General features: G+C 40.0%; 1 protein-coding gene across 1 annotated transcript in view; it reads right to left on the bottom strand.

The window, feature by feature from the left end:
- The window catches only part of TP53BP2 (tumor protein p53 binding protein 2), a 29,530-nt gene extending 21,563 nt beyond the window's left edge, over positions 1–7,967 (bottom strand). The window contains exons 1-4 of the mRNA XM_009333663.1: positions 7,892–7,967; positions 3,245–3,358; positions 1,377–1,456; positions 320–421 (exon numbers count right to left, since the gene is read on the bottom strand). Coding sequence (XP_009331938.1) covers positions 320–421; positions 1,377–1,456; positions 3,245–3,332 — 270 coding nt within the window. The 5' untranslated portion in view covers positions 3,333–3,358; positions 7,892–7,967. The remainder of the gene's footprint in view (positions 1–319; positions 422–1,376; positions 1,457–3,244; positions 3,359–7,891) is intronic.
- Between the last annotated feature and the right edge of the window lie 8,867 nt (positions 7,968–16,834).

The raw sequence follows: 16,834 nt of genomic DNA, 5'->3' as shown, positions 1-16,834 counted from the left end.
AACCGATGAATGGATGGTCACTACACAGAGCGCAAATAGGGCTGGCAGAGCCACCAGGATGAATGACAATATATTAACGTTATATGCTCTGTCCTTTTAGTAAGCTATATGGTCACGTCTATCACTGGCATTATTTTAATGTTTTACTACTGGATATTTGCATAGGTTGACTTTCAAATTTAAAAAGAGGTAGCCAAAGAAAGGGAGCCCTCTGTTTACAAGAGGTGAAAAAAAAACCTAAATCCCCAACCCGCCCTCCACCTCATGTGACTCTTACTAACTTTGTTCCTGTCTGTAAACAATCTCATTCCAAACTCACCTTGTTAGCCAGCATTTGCTGTTGAGCCTCAATTTGTTGCTGCTGGCGTGATGCCATTTCCTGCAGTTCAGCCAGTGTCATATCCATCCTTGGAGCACTGACCTGTCAAAGAAAATCCAAAGCATGCTAAGTCTAGAATTTTTAATTTGGCTGGTGTGCAATTTAATAGAACTACTGCAGAAAAGTTTGCTAAAGGTCTTTAAAAGAATAACAACAACTGAGTATCCAATAAAATAATCAGAAAGAAATGGAGTATTTCCATGGTAAAAGAATAGTTTCAAGCTCATACACATGCATAGCCCAATCCAGCAACACACATAAGCTGACATCTCTTGAAACATTAATATTTCTAGCAAAATCCCAGCAGCATTTAAAAGAGGCATTTCAGAGGCTTTTATAATTAGGCTCAGCATGAATCAGCTTTGACTGACTGAGACCAGAATGCTCAGCACATGGCAGGATGGATCTGCGGTCGTAGGTGTATTGTTGCAATTCAAAGCACTTCAACGTAAGTTGAAGAAAATGGAAAGTTTAAATATAGTGGGGGGAAAAAAAACCCACCACCCTCAAAGGTAGTGCTATTATTACATTAGTTACCTGTTCACATGCTTCCTGAATCTAAATTCAATCTTATATCCATCATTATATCTTCTGGAGCAATGACAGACAATGGATTAAATGCTGAAACACTAACTGGTCTCAGCTTGAAATCTGGAACTAAGGGATCTCTGACACAAAACCGAACGTGAAAATAATCAATGAACTGAAGGAAAACAAGAGAAAATTTTCAATGGGAGTAGAAAAGGGAAAGTATACTGAATTTGTACGGGTGATCTCAGAGCAGCAAACACAGATATGGCAGCCAACGGATCTCAGAGACATCTTAAGAACTGAAATCAAGGTTGGTAATTGTTAGAGGCTTTGTGTCTGTTTTAGAGCAGTCATTAGAAATCTCTCCAGAATAGTCTCTTAGTTTCCAGGGCAGGATTTGCACCAGTATCTCGAAAGAAGGGAAGCCTCCATTTTCAGTATACTGGCCATTGCATCAAGCACTTACCCCATTCTCTATTCTTCGATCACCAGGCACTTTCACACCATTTCTTTTTAAGGCTGGATCTTGAGACCTTTGTCCAGTCCCTAGATAGAAATACAGGATAGTCAAAGATGGTAAGGTATTTTAGAATTTTTCTTATCCCTTTAGACATAGCATTCAATACAAAAGGAGAAACAGTACAATCATTTTGGTTTAGCATCTGAACATCTGTGCTTCCCATGCTCTTACCACTAAGATAAACTTAACTTTTATGAAGAGGCTGCTGTTGAATGTCAACATCTATTTTAAGATATAAGACTGTTTAAAAGCAGACAAACAAAAAAGCTTAACCAACAGTAGGCTATTTCAATATTTCTCCCGCAGTCAACAGACCCCTAGTAAGTCTGCGTTACAGATGAATAGTTACAAAACCATGTTCTCCTCTGCAAATGACACAAGAATATCTGGTTAATTCACAGAGAAGCATTTAGACCACAATGTCTTAAAACCAGCATCTAGATGTTCTGGTGTACCTTTGTCAACTGTCTCACAGAGAATACAACAATAGTTAGGGGTTAGTCACCTATCGTGAAAGATACACCACTTAATCTGCAGCTGATTATTTGCACATAACAAAGTTTAAAAGCACAAAATTTTTTCTTCCTGGCAGTCACTGTGACAGTAAAGATGCTACTTAACTAGAATCCTACTTTAATGTTTCCATCAAATTAAGTACAAATGGTGTTCAAATGCCAAGTACCCAGCTCACTCATTTCCCTGTAGGATATACATGTACTACAGGATGAAGCCATCTCTGTTAGCCTCTTGCCCACTCAGTACCTATTTCAAGAGCATATTCCTGCAAGACTAACTGCAGAGCTCCTAACTATTCATTTGCGCTTCCTCAAGCATAGTGCTTAGCAATGCTGTGGCCAATAAAATGCCAATAATCCTTATACTACGAGCACCCTGGACTTGAAAAGTTACATCCTGACAACTAAACTCCCTGTAAGATCCTTAGCAGATAGAGATGGCACAGCTTTAACTTTTCATGTACTCATTCTCTCATCATTACACATTTCAAACATCATGATACATTTAGCCATTTTAACATGTGCTGGGTACAATGCCACTTAACACAAATGCAGTATTTCCAATACCGAGGAAGATTACCAAGGATGAAAACAGAAAAAGGGAAGGAAGAAGAATCCAGTAGACTCATTTAAAGGTAAAAATATTCTACTGAAGAGATTAATATGGGATGCACAGGAAAAACCTTGAAAAGCAAAAAGTCATTTTTTTTATAGGTTTCACATTTAGATTTACAATGCATAGATATTACATTCTCAGAGAATTTGACTAGGCAGGTCATTTAATTCTATTCCTGAAACTAATACAAGTGTGTAGGTTGTGGGAGAAACAAAGAACTCTATCTTTTGCCAAGTATGCTAAGTTTATCACCCTGGTAAAGTATTATCCAGGTGAAACATCCTAAGCCTAAATAATAAATTACATTACTGGACAACAGTTTGGTTACTAGATTTAAAAGAATAGACTAATCACAGATCTCTAGCTATTCAGCTGTGGCTACTATATTTAACACAGGATGCCCTCGGATGCTGTGGTGATGACCAGCTCTAGAAAACCTGCTAAAGTTTCAGTTTGGATTTAATGTCCCCAGATTTGGCAAGGGAGGATGAAGTCTTTACTAAAATGAACAAGTTTTCTGTTGCTAGCATTCTCTATTCATAAGAAAATAACGGTCAGACCAAAAAGGGCTGCAACACCATACTGACTATCAACATTAATAAATAACATACGCAAGCCGTTTCCTTAACCTTGAGGAATGAAATGAAACTTAGACAAACAAACCAGCCGAGATCAATACCTACCTGCTTCCCGGCAGGGAGAGCGTTCATGCCGAAGAAAGAAACGAACCTCACTTCTCTGCATCCCAAAGCGCTGCAAAATATCCAGCATCCGTTCATTATCAGCTATGGGACGTTCTGGAAAGGTAAAAAGCCAGTTGACTATTACATCCCTATGTAGCTTGGGCACATACCAAAACAAAAATATCTGTCCATCATCTTTCCCTTGAACACCTGTTATTACTCAGGTGCAGTGTGCGCACCTAACCCTTGCCCTCACCCAAGGCATTTCTACCTTTCCCTTAGGAAGGTGCTGTACCACTCCTTACTTCTGAAATTAAACCACCACCTCTGAAAAGCAGATACAGCCCTTTAAAAGTCCACCCCCAAAGGGAGAAGTGAGGCACCGTCGCAGCCCAAGGGGAAGCAAACAGGCAATGTAGAGCTTTCAGCTCTAGTGCCTTAGTTTTGTATTTGCAAATCATCTTATCCACTCACCACCGCAGGAAATGTGCGGGCGTACCTTTTGCTCCACTTCTGTGGCACCTCAGACAAACTTATTTCTCAGTCATTCCCACCCCCTCCTCTGCCCCGATTCCTACAGGGATTCATTTACTTCCTATTCCAATGAGAATTAAGAGAGATGCTCTCAAAGAGGAATTCTTCTCATAACGCTTCCTAAGGATTGCAATCAAATGCTGAATTGCAGCCCTTGCATTCAAGCTCAGGCAGAAGCACTCAATACCCTGAAGAGGCTCCTAGGCAGTACCCGAGGGGCCTGATCCTCAGCAAGCCATCACAGCTCCTGTCACTTCAAGTGTTCTCCTATAGCTCCTGTCAGCCACAGATGTGGTTCATTCTCTCGTACAACAAATTTCATGAAGTTCAGATTACATGCGTTTTGAAAGCCCACTTCTGATAAACCTGGAAAACCTGAACTATTTTGGATTCACAGCTCAAAGGCAAAAAAGATCAGACAGTGAAAAGTGACTCCAATAAGAACTTGCCATTTTGTTTCAGACAGTTAAGATGCAGTTTCTTTAAAAGTTACATGCACAAGTTCCACTGAATTTCCTTTCCTGCTCTTGTTCTGAAGTTTGGGATTCAGTCACATCTGTAATTTTTAAGCCTTACTGATTGCCTTTTGATATGACAAAAATCCGGTGGGAGTCTACATCTACTGCCTTCATTTACCATTACTCCTCCTTTTCTGTATTACTGTTCTTCCAAAACTTACACACTTCATAGCTGGGCATTCACAGACAGGATATAATTAGAATTACTTATTGGTCTCTCAATCTTTACATAAAAGCAATTTCTTTTGTTAATCTAGACATTTTATCATACATTTTTACACCTATTTTAAAAGTGATGGCAACTATGTGGTCAATGTATCACAGCAGTCAACTTTACATAGTCAGGATACTGTCATAGTATCTTATGACAGCATCCGGGACTCGTCATCAGGTTGGATCCATTTGCGCTGGGTGCCAGACAAACAGAAGATACTGTTCCTGGCCTGAGAAATAAGACAAGCAGACAAAGACTGACATTAGATACCACCACTTCTGCACCAGTTTTGTTTTTCCTGATATTGCGTTTGTTGGATGTTTCCTTTCATTATTTAAGCAAGGAGGAAAAAAAAAAGAAAGAAGTCGCAGAGTTGTTCATTCATATTCAATGGAGAGTCTTTCAAGTCATTATCTTAATATGGAATAATCATTTCAGGGGAAAAATTGTTCGTGTTAAGTATAAATGTTTTCAGTTTCATAAGAAGAGGAGCTACTAGCGTGTTTTCAGCATGTGCAAAGCTCTTTTCAACATAAAAGTGTTTCTTTAAATTAAATGCTGCAGCTGTGCTCAAGCAATCTAGGAAGGAAAATTTCTGGAGTCACTGTCAAAAGAGATTAGTTTTACAGAATAAGCAAGTAGGTCACTGTTACAGAAAAAGCAGTCTCTTGGCGGTTACTTGTCTAGACAGCTAAAAAAGCTCTTCATCTGCTAAACCTTAATTCAACGGGGGGAAAAAAAAGGCAAAGACCAAAAAAAACCCAACAGTACCACTGTCAAATTTCTATCTTAAAGAATATACAGCAGGCTTATGAGACAGATTTCTAGCAGCTCAGTGATACTCCAACTGAAACTCTATAATCAAGGGAGATGCCCTTTACACAAGGATTCTGTCAATACCACTCAGTGACTTCAAAGGAAGGTCAAAGAGATTTTCAAATACCAAACAAAAGTACATTTTGAAAGCACAAGAAGAAAGGACAAACAATCAGACTTCATTTTTTTTATTCCCCGTCTCAAAGAAAAAAAAAAATCTTTATACATGCACACACCTTTTGACTGCTTTCCACGGTGGCCAAGGTAGTTGCCTAACAGAATTCTGGCAGTAATAGGAATATCAAGAAAGCTTGCCCTGATACTCATCAAATTTCAAGCAAAACTGGGAGGACAGGGAGAGTAGTAAACTTGCCCCCTTCAGGGAGCAGAGTGCCTCAAGCGCATTTGCAGCAATCTTTCAAAGTATGCTTAATAAGGTCTGACAATAGAAGCTAAAATTCCTGAGCAAGCATCAGAAAAAAAGAAAAGCGATCTAAGAAGGATCTCAGTAATTGAAGTCTGAGAAGTCATTTTCCAACAAAAATCTTTTGTTTCTACCCCAGAAGGTTAACTGCCTTGCGCCATGTTTGTTTTAAAAGAAAGTTTAATTTGTTCAGTGTAAAATGCAAACAAAATAGAAGTCATGGCACATCTTGGCAAAAAAAGATAGTGAACATTGCTGACATCTAAAATGAGATTAGGTAAAAGCTAAAAGTACTTCTCCCCTCCCCTCCCCCAAAAAAATTCCAAGATATACATGAAAACATATTTTGCAAATAGTTGCTACTAGATGTTATACAGATGCTTAAGAAAGGATATATTTCATCCAAAACAACATGCATGTACTTCATCCAGTACTCAAGTCTCTTAATGTTATATGATTTGAGACTACTGCATTTTTTGTTACCAAGTACAATTTGAAACTGTAGACAGTTTTACACACACACACCAGTATTTGCATACAGAAGTAAATAATTAGTAAATACGACAGGATCAGTGAAGGGAACGAGAATAATTCTGTTTCTAAAACAATTGTCAAGGTTTTCACTATATAAATGGATGATACGTTTTTTGGTCTTAAGACAATAACTGTGCAAGTAACATTTAGACATCTGTTGTCATGGTATCTCATGAAGTCTTTGCTCTTTAGCAGGGCTCAAACTTTGGTAACAACAGGAGAACCCAGTCCCTCACCATCACCACCTGTGCTCTTCAACAGGGCATGGGGCTAAGACTAACTATGAATTCAGTGGTTTTACCTAAACCTTTATTTTACTTATCTTTCACTGTAGACTTTGGTATTGTGTTCATTTAGACACAGTTGGACAGAAATGTACAATAAAAACACTTTCCTAAAAGATCTTTCCATGCTAGATTGGTGATTTTATTTTACTATCATACATAAAGAAAAGACGCTTTCTTTTCTAGGGAGAAGTAAAAAAAATTCTGTTGCATTTTTTAAACTTAGAAATATCAGAAACATTACACCTCTGTCAGAAGGGGCTAAAAATCAAGAGACAGCTCGGGTATCTCATGCTATTAAACAAACATCCAGCTCACCAAAGACTTCTTTGAACAGGTCTGAGCCTGAGCCAACAGCAGAGGAAGACAGGAACATAAGTCCTTATCATCTGATTCTTTTATAATTTTGTTGAAGCATCTCAAAAAAGTTGGATCAAATATCATTATTTGTCATGACTTAAAATCCTGTCTGTGATTTGTCTTTTTTACGCTTCTGGATGGCTACCAGTATCTAATGAGTACCACGGAGACAGGAGATAGCCGAGAGTCCCTTCCCATTGAAGCCATGAAAAGTTAGCCATACTTTAGCTTTTGATTTGCTTGTTGACATGTTCTCCAGTTCCAATGGAACTAGGGAGATTTGAACTTCCAAGACAAAAATCAGCAAGAACACAGAAAAGAAAAAAAGAAAAAAGCCACAACCAACCACATACATAAAACCCTCTTCCACAGGCTTAAAAGACAGGACAGGAGACAGTCCAAGGTAGTTTCTATCTCCTCTCTCCCACCCACCACACGCCTTCTTTAGAGCACTTCACATCAGATTCCCTCCCTCCCAGAAGTAGGAGTTACGTTACCAAACCCAATTAACATTATCAGGAGCGACAAAGGCGTCATCAGAAGAAGGAAGTTTTCTCTTGCCACTGCAGTCAAAACTGGCTATGGGGTTGAGGAGAACATTCCATCTGTATCACAGAACTACTGATACTACTTCAGAAACCCCACACAGGCCACTGGGATCCCACTGTGGGGAGCAGAAGGAAGAGAAAACAACTCTCCCACAACCTTCAGAGGCTTGTTTGAGTCAGAGAAGGGCTGCACATGCACCATAACATCTGCATGCTTGATTCCCCTTCTTTTGCTTTTAACCCATTTTTGCACGTGTATCTTTCTGTAGATGCATTATCATACAGCAGGTCTGACAGAGAGATTAACAAAATGGTAAGGCTGAAACCCTCTGGGACAGGACCACGTCTGTCAGGTCTCTGTGTGCTACCTTATTAGAAGCAGTGAATGCCCAGTAACTCAGTGAGTCTAACCTACCTGAGCCACACCACACTTCAGCCAGGTGGCACTCACTCTCACCAGGCTCCTTGCACAGCTCCACCACATCTCTGCAGGTTGTTTCAGGGGTGACTGGCACCTCAGTGAAGTGCTGCTCATTGTTACTGAGGTACACTGTCAGAAACATCTGGAAAAGATAAAGGCAACAGCACACGGTTACTTTATAGCACAAAGCCAGACTGCACATTGCAGTCACAACCCTCTCACTAAATGCATTATTTTCAACATAATAGTATCCAACTACTGTGCATGCTGAATTTCAGAACAAAACCAAATTTCTTTTTAAGATACAAGCAAGTGAGACACTACAGAAGTAATTCTCTGTTCAACTAAATTACACTGCTGGAGGACTGTTTGGTTTAAAATCTGGACCTATTGCTCCTTCCTTCTTTCTCAAGGTGATGTGTCAGAACTCCTCCCACCTTACTATATGTATATACTGCACCCATTTGACACAGCAGGAGAAACAGTCATCTAGAGTTCAGAAATATTTTTTATAGTGAAAAACAATGGCAATTACATCTGTAAAAAAAAAAAAAGACTGGAGCTTAATACATAGGCAGTGAAGTGGAAACAGTTTGCATTCCCATTACACATTTCATCGGAAGGTTTCTTCGAAACACAAGTCAACTTGCTATACCCTTAGTCTCAGTCTGAATACAAGGTGTCCCCCCCCAAACGATATTCACAGGAAAGCAAGGATATTTTACTTGGCTTCCTCTTCACAGCTGTAGAAGGATCCTTGATCTTTGGTTATTATTCTGTATAAACACACCACACAGCTAGATGTTATTCTTGCTCATGTCTTTCCTGCCACAACTAGAAAACGAGCATTTTAAAAATTAGTTGCCTTATTTGATAGAAAATATTGATGATTACTGCCTCTGAACACCACCTCACTATATGCTATCAATATTAAACTGCTATCAAAGTTTAGCTGCTAGCTAAAATTTAATGTCAGTTCTCTTCTGAGACCTATTCTCAACTTCAGTATCAACTGGCTGCTAGTCGCGTGACTTCCAGCAACACAAAAATCAGTCAAATGTCTCCAGAAAGCAATTACTCCACTAAGCGTTTCAAGCAATAGAAACCTTATCAATAGGCTACACAATTCAGTCTTTTTCAGACAGCTGGAAAAGCTGTTTTTGCAGGAGAAGACACAAATCCTTGCCTGTCCTCATTTTTAGAGAGTAAAAGGGGTATACATCCTTATGAACAACAGTTCACAGGTCAAAGAAAAAAAGAGTCCAAACCAAACAAGGCAAGAGAGAGGTATAAATATCCTTCTAAATTAAAACAACAAAAAAAAACCCCACACAAAACAAAACCACTACCACAAGCATTATTTCTGTGATTTTGTGCGAGTACTCTGGAACAAGTATTTCTGATGCTACTGCAAAGTGAAATTTAGCCCCATCTTCTTCACAGTTTTAGGAACACCCTCTTGGGGATTCTCCCAGAATACAACCATGCACACACACATCCCTGATGTCTCCAAAGCCTTCCCAGGGCTCTTTCGAGTGCCGAGATCCCCTCCACCCCTGTGAGAGAAGCTGCCTTTATTCTTTTAAAAGAAACTTCTACGAAAACACTCCACACTCAGCATGCCTTGTTATACAGAGTATAAGTATTTGTCCCACTTGTGGCAGTATAAACACTTGCAAATAGTATTTCGGGCCCTGGCACTGCACCAGATTTAGCACCAAGAGCGTGCTGAGTTTCTGATCTCTGGTTTTGCCCAGCTCCTCAAGACAATAGTTTCTGACAAATTCCTAAAGACCTTCCACAAATATTCACAAAAGCCTGCTGAAAGAGAGGTCAAAACTGCCTGTAATCCTTAGGAAAATGTTTAGATCCCCCAACCATTTCCTTGTCACATTATGGCCAAAAAAAAAAAAACCCAAACCAAAAAACACCACACCCCAAACACTTGGAGCTTTTAAGGAGAGGAATTAGGAGAGAGAATGTGGAAAATGCAAAGGCGGCAACAAAATTCTGGTTACTGACCGACGGAAGCCGGTGAATCCCATGGAGGGCAGGCAAGCAGATGGAGCGGGACACCCAGCGCTTGAGGATTTTAGCTTGAATCAGGGCTGCTGCTCACTCCACAGTTCTGCACTTGGAGGGGAGCATCCCGCCTGCCAGCTGGGGTCACAGCTGCTCACCCACGGGCAGCAGGGAATTTGTTTTAATACTGCTCCCTCTTCAGCATGCTTTGTGGGGGCCAGAGCTGCGTGGCAGGCAGTCAGGTAGGATCAGCTTACCACATATGCTTATTATATAGTGAAGACGGGTGCAACCGTTGTGCTGTTTACAGCATAAAGCACTGAAGTACTGACCTAAATTAAGAGACAAAGCTTTCCAAGCAGGAACTCCGATATTCAGCTTTAATCTTTTGTCATTGAACACGCTATCTTTTAGATAGAGTGTTTCTAGAGGAGGCTGACAGTGAGGGATGCCACCTGCAACCACCTAAGAATACCACTTAATCACAAAAATCGGGGCAGATAAGTATAAAATAAAAAAGAGGCTCCCAAATAGCTCTCGAGCAGGGTTATATAGGTATGTAAAACATATCACCACTTCACATATAATGCTATATAACTTTGTATTCAGAAGAACACTAAATTGCACAGGCTGTGTATCTGCAGTAACATTTGTTAGTTCTAAAAGATGAGCCCACAGAAGGAATTAAGAGAAAATTATAAAAACCATGGTATTACACACAAAGCAGACCTAATCTGACCCTAGCAGGGCTGTTCACTCTTCAGTGTGCCTGTTTATATCCAGTTGTTAATCCTTAGGATTTACCAAAACAGACAACTACGCAGGAAGGATCACCAGTTGCCATTTCTATCCACAATGCTCAGGATAATTACTAATACATTAAGCCAAGAGCACTCAAACCTGGTGTGGGGACATACCTCAAAGTCTTAAGCGTCTAAAGCAACTAAAAGGCTACAGAATTGATGTGACCTTCACAGTTACCTCACCCCAATCCCCTTTAGCTCCAGGGACAACACTGAGATGATTCAGAAGTACTTTTAGTTGTGTCCCTCCTCTCCCACCGAAATGGCTGTAACATTTACCACCTTGCAGGGGAGAGGCAAGGAGCTAGCCCTGCCTGCTTCACTGCCTGCATATCTGCAAGGTCTCCTGGGGCAGCCTGCTCCCCACCTGGCCGCATCAGACCCTCGGGCAAGCACTGAGCAGAGTATCTATCACAGAGATGTCTCCCCAGAGAGGGCCGGAAAATGTGAAGAAGCTGGTGTGAACCAAAAGCCCGCTATGGCTTCTCGGCGCTGCTCATAACCCTTGGTGGCTGCTGTGGCTTGCACCGCCTCGCTTTGGGCTCCAAAGAAATCATCCTTCCCCTGCGAATGGTTCAAATGCAACATTTATTAACCACCCTACAGCTAGTTTATATTGCAGTTTGATCGCTGTGCGGCAGTGAAACACAAAGGAAACAAGAATACTCTAATGACACACTGTTCAGAAGTTTATAGTAAGTATAAACTTCTGAAGTTTATACTGTAGAATAGTAATGTTACTGCAGATACCCAGTGCAATCCTGTAGATTGCACCAAGCTAGAGCATAAAGCAGTTTTTTTGCTCCTCCCTGAAACGGAAGATGTTAAGACAGTTATATATAGGCATCCAGGAATCAAGATAGAAGGAAAAAAGAAAAAACAACATGCAAAAAATTCAGTTTCAAGCTAGGCATAAATGAAAGACTTGACAAAAAAAGGGAAAGACAAATCTCAGTCAGACCTTGCACTTCTTTTAAAGGTAGCATCCAGGCAAATACTGAAATATCTGACAATTCCATATAGCCTTAGATCAGGGTTTTTTCCTCTCCTAAACTTTTAAAGATTGAGGTTTAGGAATGCCCAGTACACAGGCTGAGCACTTTTAAACAGGAGCCAGGTCCCTAACTAAGTTCTAAACTAAAGATTTCCGCTTCATTCCCCACCCCACCCCTAAGACGTACTCACTGTTTATAGGTACTGAAAAGCTTTAAAATGTAAAGGCATTCCAGTACTGTGGCATACTTGCAAGAAACCAGGGATGTGTTGTGTACCTACTGAAGCAGTTCCTTTTAAAATCACATCACAGATTTCAGCTGACTCTGCTACAGCTTAGAAAATAAAAGTTTGCAGTTATGGAGCCACCAAATGAGGCAGTTCGATCGGATGCACCAAGGGCATCAAAGGGATGACCAAGGACACATGAGCTAGCAAGATAGTTTTTGCAAGGAATGACTGCTACATATGGCTTACAAACAAGTGAACGGCAAAGTATAGCACCGAACCTAAGGGAGGACTTTATGTCTCAAAAAAGCCTGCCACCCAAGACACAAATCTAAGAAAATCCAAATTGGTATGAATTACAGCTTTGAGTCCTCTCAGCATGAAATATATCATTTTGTTCCAACCCATATTATTTATGCATCACCTCCAACTACAGCCACTAAGTCTGCACTGTAACACGCCCAGGAACAGGAAGAGACTGTAGCAAGAAAAGCAACCAAAACAGGAGGACAGAAGAGGGCATCAATTAAAGCAAGTCACACCCCACTTTATAATCCTCCAACTCTCTTCTGCACATCAGTCCCAAATAGCCTTACATTTGCTTGTAAATCTGACCCATTTGTTGTTAATCTCATCAACAGGATCATTTCATACAATTGCACTCATATTAAATACGAAATAACAGGTCTCAACATCTGCAAATAAGTTTTCAACTGAAAGTAAAATATTTAAGAACGGCTAGCTCTACAAAAGTGCTGGGCTATGACCACACTACATTTTTGTCTCCTGCTTTGTCGTATTAAAAAAAAAAAACAAAACCCCAAACCAAAACACCAGCTTCCATACCTGTTTGGAATACGAACCTGAGGAAACATGTGTCTTACAATTTACATCCATCCAACGAGATATCATTTCATATCAAAGACCTCATAACAGTCTTCTCCTGAGATCAGAAGACTTCAATTATTGATTAACAGGGGGAAGAAATAGAAATGCAATTTATTTTTCAGCTTTGATGGTGCTTCTGTAAGGATCAGACTCCTCTTACTTCTTACTTACTATAAAACTGATATCATATATCTTAGGTATTAAAAGGCTGTTAAATTGGACTTTTTCTAATTATATTCAATTTCTAATAATATTCAATTATTCAGGATGCAAGTATTCAGGGGAAAACTCCATTATTGTGCACGATGCAAATTAAAATACAGGGACTTCATTAATTCCTGAAACTACCCGAGTCTAGCGGATAAACATACTTTTCCCCTCCAACAGTTTCTAGTGAAATACATAATTCAGATCATAAAGTTTTAACAACGGACAACAATCTTCCAGGGCAAAACTCAGTCCCTTATAAAATATTATAATCAAGTAGAGAATTTATTAAAAACCACCCCTAACTTAACCCTGGTTTTCACTATTTGCTGAATTCCTAACTTTATGCAGTCTTCCTGCACAGCATGTAATATACAATACAAACTGTGGCATCTATTCACATAGTATTTTTCATCTTCAAAGCATCTTATGACCAGGAAGTCGTGACACAAGCAAGCAGTTTCCTACTTTACAGGCTGGGAAACTGACGCATACAACAAGGCAATGACAGAGACGAGAACATTATTTGGTAGCCAAACAAGCATACTGCCTCTGGAAATGGTGATTCATTTCATTACCTTGCATTAGACCTAATGATATAATTCTGTACCACATTCCATATTCTCTGCATTTTAGACCGAAACCTAATACCCTTGAACCACACAATACTAGTGTTGGGGGGGGTTAATATTTCCATACCACAGCTTAGCAATGGTCTTAGCTTGCGTAACAAATTTCCTTAGCTCTCATTTTTAAGGAGGCATTAAAAGTCACTTACGGTTGACGATGCAATGCTTTGCAGTAATATTCTCTCTATCGTTATCTGAGTTATACCTATCATATTCCACTGCAAACGTTTCAACATAGGCAATATATCTTCCTACAACATGGAGAGCATGTACACCTGATGTGCTGTATAAACAAGCCTCCAAAAGGAGCTCATAGCACACACTTCAATGACTTTTCTACACAGTGTGGTTACACAGCAGCAATATACATCAATACAGAAAACACATTTCAAAAGTATGTGAAATAGCTTTTTTTAAACACTGCATGGGATGGAAAATAATTACAACAATATAATTTACATCCTGAACTAAAATGTATTTTTAGAAGTTAATTTTAGTTAGCTGAAAAACTAGCAACATAAAATTTTTAGAACAGATTAACTATCAAATTTCAAGTACAGATAACAGAAGAGAGAAATAAATGCTTCCACCCACAGACCCGATACCCAGTTTTAACCACAAATGAGTCTTTCCTGATAAATATAAAATCCCTCCAAACAAAGAGTTTTAAATGGAAGTCTTGCATCTTACCTAGCGGGAACACTGATGCTGCACCTTCCCACATAGCCGCAAAGAAATCAGCTGTTAAAATAGATATTTTTGCTGACTTGATGCAACTTTCTAAACAACAGAAGACAGCCTGCACAACAGCACATTTTCCTGTTCTGATAAGCAGCATACTGAGCTGGTGCATAGTTACAGCTCTCCACTTAATGCAAAGTATATCTCAATAATAAAGTAATTCAGCGACTCCTCCGCATCAAGTTCCTCAGAACCCTAAAACAGTCCTTCAGTAGGCAACATGCTCACTTATTGTACCTGAAGATTAAGGTACGCAAAAGATTAAGGTAAGCAAAGATTATAATAGACTTACTAGAAGACAGGCACACGGGATGATTGCTATCCCCGACCCTTTTCATATTCAGCTGTTCAATAAAGCCAGGTCTTGCCGGCTTTATTGAACAGGACTCTGCAGAAATGCAGAGTAAAGTTTAGTATTTGCCTATAGCCCCACCCAAATGCATGGAGTTAGGTTCTTGACGTCTCACCCGCCGCACACACTACTCCGTTTATATTGTACTGGCTTTTGGCCATAAATATGAGAAAGGAAGTTATGACGCAAGGTAGGTGGAGTACAGTAGGAAGCACCGTGGGATTGTTCAGATTATTCCCAGTCTATATAAAGCACAGCCCTTTTCCCTTTCAATTGTATCACAGAAGAAAACAAGATTCAGCCTTTACTCTCAAAGGCATGCTAGTTTCTGCTTGTATAGATTATTTTAAAGATAAGTTTATTATGTATTTGTATTTTATCTTTGGTAAAAATGTCAATTTTTTCCAGGACTTAAAATACAATGTACATCTGTGTGCACTTCTGGGGGGATGAGGAAAAAGAGCTGGAAACAGCAAAGAGGAAGCTTTCCCCTCCCCTTCCTTTTTTTCTCCCTCTTACCCTTAATGTAGAGAGAACAGAATGAAAGCCATCTGCTTTTGGTATACACTAGTTAAACTGGGCAAACGCTATAGCACAAACACCACATTACGTCTCACTATCAGGCACGCATCTGAATCATCATTAGGGGAATATGAAGAGCTGCAAGGAAAACAGTCTGAGTTCTGGCCACGCATTGTTACCATCTGAAATTAATGGATGTAGGTTCACAACCCTCCTATTTCATGGACTGCAACCTCAAAGACAGAACTCAGTGCTTCAGTTCAGGCTTACAAATGAGGAAGATGCAATCACAATCTTCCTGCCAAACCTTATAGAAAATCATTATCATCCTAGTTTAGCCATTTTGGTTTTGTGAAATCCGTTAGGCATAGCTCAGGACCGGTAAACACAGGATTCCTAACCTACATCCCCCCTCTTTCAGTAGGGCATTACACACGAAGTCATTAAGAAGAGATCTTTCCAAACAAAGACTTTTACTTTGAACCCAAGTTACATTTTCCAACTTGACATTTTTCTTCAGTCATTCTCATACACAAGAAGAGAGCAAAAGTCCTCCCATAAGCCAGACATCAGAAAGGTCTATGCAAATGAAGCTTACTATTTTGGATGAACACCAAGCACAGAAGCAACACACTCCATGCTCCTTGGTTGAGCTACCACCTATCACTGAAGGTAAGAATGTCTCAAATCAAGTGTGGCTTTTAAAGCCACTTATACTTTTGCACTGCGGGTATCTATTGGAACATCAGCATTAAGCAAAATAAAATGTTCTAAGAGATACAGGCCAGTTTGTTTGTTTTTTAGGATATAGAAACTAAATTGATTCCAGTAACATATGTAGGAAGCCACAGCCTTTTACTGAGCACCCACATTTGCCAGCACATCATGTACAGCTCATTCTGCTCAGACCTGAATCCACGCTTGGATTTGCACCAATTTAAACAACTGCAGGAATTCAGGGTAAACAAACCCTGAATACATTCTTCATATTGTACCACACGGCACCATCTTCACAGATCTCTTCCCATTGCCATCTGTGAAGTTCCTCTCTTCCACACGCTCCCCACCCCCCCCCAAGTACTCTTCCCCTTCCTCCCCAAATCCTTCCTCGTGGCTCCTTAGAGCCACTGCTTTTGCACTGTTGCACGCTTCACCAAAACCTGCTGCAAGTTGACTGGCAGAAAAGCAAGCCTACACATGGTGCTTGGACTTGTACTGTTTGTGTCCTAGTTGGAGCTTGCTCCTCCTCCTCCTGGAGTCAGCGAAGGCAAATTGGGTCTTTGGAGGCTTGCCCCTTCAGGCAGACTCTGCCTCACCTTCTGCGTTCAGCACCGAGTTATAAACACTTGGTACACAAGAAGAAAGCAATTAATATTATTTTCAGGCAGATAAAAAATGATGCCATGTAATTCTTACAATAGGTAATATGCTCTGGAAAAGGATAACAGTCTAACTCATACAACATAACCACAGGGGTCTACAGTTGCTCCTCCTCCTATTCTTCAGTATCGGAACACACATTGCACCTAAGAAGAGTCTAAAGCCGAGGTAA

The sequence above is a fragment of the Pygoscelis adeliae genome, unplaced genomic scaffold (assembly GCF_000699105.1).
Source record: "Pygoscelis adeliae isolate BGI_AS28 unplaced genomic scaffold, ASM69910v1 Scaffold1, whole genome shotgun sequence".
Lineage (NCBI taxonomy): Eukaryota > Metazoa > Chordata > Aves > Sphenisciformes > Spheniscidae > Pygoscelis > Pygoscelis adeliae.
This window is presented reverse-complemented; position numbering and strand designations above follow the sequence as displayed.